This window comes from Polyodon spathula, chromosome 8, assembly GCF_017654505.1.
Source record: "Polyodon spathula isolate WHYD16114869_AA chromosome 8, ASM1765450v1, whole genome shotgun sequence".
In the NCBI taxonomy this organism is placed as follows: domain Eukaryota; kingdom Metazoa; phylum Chordata; class Actinopteri; order Acipenseriformes; family Polyodontidae; genus Polyodon; species Polyodon spathula.
The window spans coordinates 40,669,831-40,675,976 of record NC_054541.1 but is presented as its reverse complement, the minus strand read 5'-3'; the positions used below and the strand labels follow the sequence as shown (position 1 = coordinate 40,675,976).

General features: G+C 37.9%; 1 protein-coding gene across 1 annotated transcript; it reads right to left on the bottom strand.

Moving 5' to 3' along the window:
* Positions 1-440: 440 nt before the first annotated feature.
* On the bottom strand, positions 441-5,598 carry LOC121319957 (probable G protein-coupled receptor 85). The gene is made up of 2 exons (XM_041257963.1): positions 5,255-5,598; positions 441-3,778 (listed from the first exon to the last, which is right to left on the bottom strand). The coding sequence occupies exon 2, from the start codon at positions 3,618-3,620 to the stop codon at positions 2,505-2,507; it is 1,116 nt and encodes a 371-aa protein (XP_041113897.1). The 5' UTR covers positions 3,621-3,778; positions 5,255-5,598; the 3' UTR covers positions 441-2,504.
* Positions 5,599-6,146: the final 548 nt, after the last annotated feature.

Here is a 6,146-nt window from a genome sequence, read left to right as displayed (position 1 = left end):
CGCCGTCATTTTGATCAATTTAAAATAAATGCAGCGGCACCAAATTGAAGTAATACGGTACTTAATTTTTCACATCACTTTTTATGTATATCTATTTTCATGCTGACACACAACCTTTAAGGGACATTGGTGGTTTTCAGGTTATATCATAATAAATCAATTTGTTGACGTTGATTGGCCTACAAAAATGTAGGGTATATCATATGGACAACAAAAAGAAAGAAATAGTCTGCATTACGGGAAGGTGGAACCAAGGCTGAATTAATGTTTCATCTTCCAGTAGAACTATACAATGAATGCACAGGCAATATTTTGTCAACAGTGAGCTGGCAATTCAAGCAACTTTACTAAAGGAACTATTTCTATATATTCTCATTAATAATCCAATTTGATAAGTCACTAAAACATTTCTGATCAGGAATCTACAGTATATACTGCACTACAGGGCTTACCAACTGACCATATCTTTCATTTAGCTCCCTAGTGTAGCTCTTTGATTTAGAGGACAAGTAAAGTATCCCATTAAGGCTGTTAATGGGTTTGAAAAGAAAAAAAAAACTACAATGTACAGTCACCATGGTTAGTAACGAAATACAGGGTGATGTCTTCGTTTAATCGGGGAGAAAAAAAAATATTTCAGTTTCCTTGCTTCTATGGACAGGTCAGTTTAGTTAGTTACTTTAAAATTACATTATGTCATTTTCATCCAAAATATTAATTCTCTGTAGCATTTTTTGTTTCTTAACTATTTCTGATAGCGCCAAATTATGAACGAAAGTCAGTATTACAGCAATGCAGAGAAGAAAGTTATAAAGGCAAGTAAACTGCAAACTGCTACACCACCTACCGTCATAAAAAAAACAAGTCCAAAACAGTGATGGTTTTATTATATAATCCCTTTGTTACCATGTCTGTACCCTTAAACGGAAGTGACTTACATGTATTACAACAGATCTATGCCACTAGACAGGTAATTATGATGAACTACATAACTTTGTGCTGGAGATGATACAATTTGTCAATCTTACTTTGCATCAGTCGTTCATTTAAACTTCTGGCATTGACTGACAGCAAATAATACAGCTTTCAAATCTGTGTATTTACAGGCTTCATAGATTGTGTTCTGGAGCAGGAAGAAAAATGAAAAACATATTTGCAAAATGTAAAATTTTATTTCCAAAATTTAAGCAACAGATTACACAGGTAACTTTTGGCAAATGCAATCATAAACTTAAATATACCCACATATCTGGATCTCTGAGAATGAAAGACTCAGAGACTTATACTGTTTCTACAGTACCTCTAAAATACTAAAAATGATAATGCTAAATATTCATTTCTCACAAGTTAAAACGTAAATAATTCAAAACAATCAGTAGAGAAAATGTGCAGAAAGTATAAACAAGACAAGTCTTTTGATACAATACATATTTTACAAATTGTGCAAGATTTCATACTAAGGCTCTGGTCTCAATGTGACAACTCTCCAAAATATAAATTACACACACATAAGCTCCTTGTGGTTTTGGGTGGGGAGCAGACTTTTACAAAAATGAGGTCATTGCTTTGTGTGTGCTGGTTCAGATACACCAGGGATCAATATTTTACACCTTTCAGAATTAAACCTAACTAGATAACAGATAGTATCCATTTACTGTAAGGAAACAATGCCTCCACAAGAATCAGACAATGATGCAATTTACATTGGTTCCTACTGAGAGTGATGAGTGTCTTATCAACAGCTGTCTGGTGGCTTGCTCAGAAAAAGGGTTTTGCTAAGTTGTAACCCATAGTTGTGCAGTTTTTGCTGTTCAAACTACAATTAAAATAATATCATGTCAGTCAGTAGGGGAATATTAATGATTAATATGAGAAATAAATGCCAATCAACAAGTATGAATACAACTTTAAAACACAACCCCAAAGAACACACTTACATTTAATTCATTGCCTCTCGTGTTGGTGCAGTCCAACACTGGTGTCAGCCACACTGACAAACCTTGCTTTACTATAATAATACAAGCAAACAAAATGAAAGCTCTGTTGTAAAATAAAGTATTGTTTTGTTTAGGTAAACCACAGATATCCTCCTTACAATGCAATTATTAAACACATATTTGTATTGACATCTTTTTTTTTTCAGTGCAACTTTTTTTTTTTTTTTTTTTTTTAAGATGTAAAACAAACAATATTCATTGACTTGCTGGAGGCAACCATTTGCTGCTTTTACTTCAAATTAATCTTTATAGATCCAACAAAAATATATTCAAGTTGTTGTTTTTTTTGTTATTAAACAAACTTCCACATTAGTGGCTTACTTACAAGTTAACATAAACACTGTCCTTCTCCAGGACGCTTCATTTTGTGCAGTTCAGCGAAATCTCGCATTTACTGCACCCTCCTTCTCTCATATTTTGAAGTAATTGATCGACAGTACACTTTTTGGCTGTTGAGGGGGAACGCTGTCAAACACAGGGCAAACCAGAGCTCAATCAACAAAGCCCTCATATGACACAGTAGGGTTCCCTAGGTAACCTGGATTTTCTGCAGTAAAGGAGTGTTGTGCTGAAACAGCGCCTCAACTCTCTGTTGGAGAAAATGCAGATAAATGGATTGACTCCAGCCTGGGCAAAACTCATCCAGACTGCGGCTGTCAGATACCCCCCTGGCACCACGGGCCCCCTGGCAAACACTCTCCAATAGCATGCTACAAGATAGGGGCCCCACAAAGTAAGAAACAAAAACGTCATAATGTAGAACATCCTGCTAACCCTTTTTTCAGTTTTAAATTCATCCAAAATGAGGAGCCGTCTTCTCCCTGTTGTATTGGTGTTTTGCCTTATTCCCAGCAGGGTCGGTGGAGTAGGGCCTCTTCCAAAGCCAGCTAACCAGTTTGCAGCCGCCTGGCCACTGGCTCCTGGACCATGAAAAGTCCAGTTTTGGCTGACGGCTGGTACAAACTGGACTGGTTTCATCTTCCTGCGATCATGGACAAAAAAAATAAGCTTGAGGTAGACAAGCTGGGTGGCGAGAAGTATTAGGGCTAGAAGTAGCATAAATCCCAGTGAGTCGTTGGCTCTGAAGGAGCGATGTTGGAAAGTGCACTGGTCTTCCTCTCTGATAAAGGAGTAGGTACCCACATCCAAGACTGGTGGAAAAGCCATAGCCACGGAAAGAGTCCACACCATACAAATGACAGCCAAGCAGGTCCAAAACGTCAGCCTTTTCGTATAGAATCGGTGATGGGCTATGGCTAGGTATCGAGTCACACTGATGCAAAACAGCATAAAGGCAGTATGAAAGCAAGATAAAACTCCCAGGAAGGCAATCACTTTACACGTAAGTGTTCCATATGTCCACGATGAACCATTTTTAACTGAAGTGAACACAAATGGGAAACAAATTGCGGATCTGAGTATATCTGAACCACAAAGATCAAGTAAAAAGTAGTAGGGAGCTCTGTGCAAGGTCTTGTCTTTGACCAATAAGATGGATATCAGGAGGTTACCAACCATGCCAACCCCAATGATGAAGCCAAGGGAAGTCAGTTTGAGAAAAGTCGTAAGAGGAGAAAGATTCTGCAAGATGTTGTGGTCACCCGCATGACTATAGTTCGCCATAGATGGATGGTTAATAAGGTAGCCTCAGTCAAGTATCATGATCTAGATTCACAAGGAGGAGATAGATCCATATATGTGCTTTAAAATACAATCCAGGACTGGAAGCTGTCGTTCTTCTAAGCCATCCTTTGTTCTTTTGTTTCATCACAACCAAACCCCTGAAAAATATTATCCACCAATCAGGTTTTCTTTTAAGGTATTAAATGAGTTGCTTTATCTTTCTGAATACAGTATGTTTAGGTAAAATGGTATTGTTTTATATCAAATTGCAAATATAATAAACATACATCAAAATACAAAATGCAAAAATAAAATACTTCTTTGTTCATCTTTCTAGATTTTCTTTTGATTTTTTTTTTTTTTTATATGATAAGCATTTTATTAACTACAGACTGCATTGTTGGATTGAGCATTTGCATTAACAAGAATGGTATTTATTTTTACATAAAGAAGTATTGAACGAATTTGTATATAAAATACATAAAGAAGTATTGAACGGGGCGGGGGGGGGGGGGGGGGGGGGGGGGGGGGGGGTTGGGGGGGGGGGGGGGGTGGGGAGGGGGGGGGGGGGGGGGTTTGGGGGGGGGAGGGGGGGGGTTGGGGGGGGAGGGGGGGGGGGGTGGGGGGAGGGTGGGGGGTGGGGGGGGGGGGGGGGGGGGGGTGGGGGGGGGGGGGGGGGGGGGGGGGGGGGGGGGGGGGGGGGGGGGGGGGGGGGTGGGGGGGGGGGGGGGGGGGGGGGGGGGGGGGGGGGGGGCAGAGGTCAAGAATTACAGTGCACTTTATTCGTTTGAAATCTGTTTTATAGAAATGCACTTGGCCAGTTACAGTCTTCAGTTTGAATCGTCACGTGAAATAAGCAAAACTTTAGCAAAAAGATGGTTGCTTTCCCCCCCGTGAACGATGGTGCTCACTCCCAAAGACCCTGCAGAATGTATCAAGCCAGCAGCTGCCTCCTGGAGCTCGTGCATTGTTGAAAATTAATGGAGGATACATACAGCATTAAGCATCAATATTTTTTTTGTCGATTTAACTGTTCACTTGAATTACTTACTGTACATTAACACAGGATTTCTACTATAACACCTCGCTTTGTTAGTTAATTATTTAGATTTACAATTTCAGGTAATTCAAAAAATAAAATTGAACAATGCTTAAATATAGCCTTTGTTATTTATTTTCGTGGATTTTTTTTTTTTTTTTAATAGTGATGTATCACACCCAGAGGTATGGCAGCATAAAGAAACGAGTAATCAACCCATTTTTTTTTAAAGGGTATGGAAAGCCTAATTACGTTGCCATTAATATACATTTTTACATCGAATTGAAACTGTACATTTTAAACATAGAAGAATTTCAAATTTGTAACCTGTATGGCGTTTTTATTTGACAACTACATTTGAATACAAATCTAATTCATTAAAAAAAAAAGAAATAGATTCAGCGCATACATAAATACAAGGGTCAGAATGCAGACTGTTCCTTAGATTTCTGACAGTAAATGTTGAACTGCATTCACACTGTTACCAGAACGTCCATTAAAGCCGTACATTTTGCAAGTGTTTTATTTACTGCTAGCTATACTAAACTGTAACAACGTACAAAATAAACTGATAAGAAATAAACTAAAAGCATACCTGTTGGTTTTGTCTCTGTTTCCCCAGATGTTATTTGTATTGCAGGAGCCACTTTGCTGTAAAATGCTTGGTTTTGTTGCCTGTTCTCTTTTTTCAGTGAATGTAAGTGGCACAGCGAGAGCATGCGCACTGATCCTATTTGTGATCCAAGCCGCGTCCTGTCTTGTTGCAGCAGCACGGTCTCTCCCGGCAACATCTGCTCAATGGGAGCAGCATCAATAAATACATTTTCTTCATCAATTATACACCCAGGCACGTGCTACATCCTCGCGTTTCTTTCTTCTGATGTGCTGGCAGGGCCATATATATTCTTAGAATTTGATATATGTATTTGTAATGTATGCCTTCTAAATAATTGCCAAACATAGATATTCCCGCTGACACAATGTATGCTGAAAAAAAAAAAAAAAAAAAAAAAAAACACAGGTTGTTGGTTCTCTTTTGAACATCTTTATCACTTACACATTCAAATTATCTATTTTGTGTCATTAAAAATGATAACTATTACCGTAAACAACAACAACAACAATAATAATAATAGTAATAATAATATTAATAAATGCAAGGTAATTGTTTATATCTTTGTTTTTGATTAATGTACAATAGTATTATCATCATTATAGTTTACATGATATAAACAACAGTAGTAATACTGTACAGTAACAAACAATATAAGCTTTTGAAGGTATGTTGAAAACTGGCCTATTGATATTAATACAGACCTATTGACCCTAAAAATGTAGACAAATTTTGTTTATTCTTAACACTAGAAAAGAGAATATCAGAGCTTCAAAATTGGCCAATGTTGAAATCCTGATGTGTAACTTGGAAGATGAGGAAGAGAGCTAAATGATAACATCATGTCAAACAGGTCCGTTTCCAATGTGAGATG

What these genes read in the sequence shown, in the direction of transcription:
- LOC121319957 (XM_041257963.1), bottom strand. Translation starts at nt 3,620, where the DNA reads ATGGCGAACTATAGTCATGCGGGTGACCACAACATCTTGCAGAATCTT.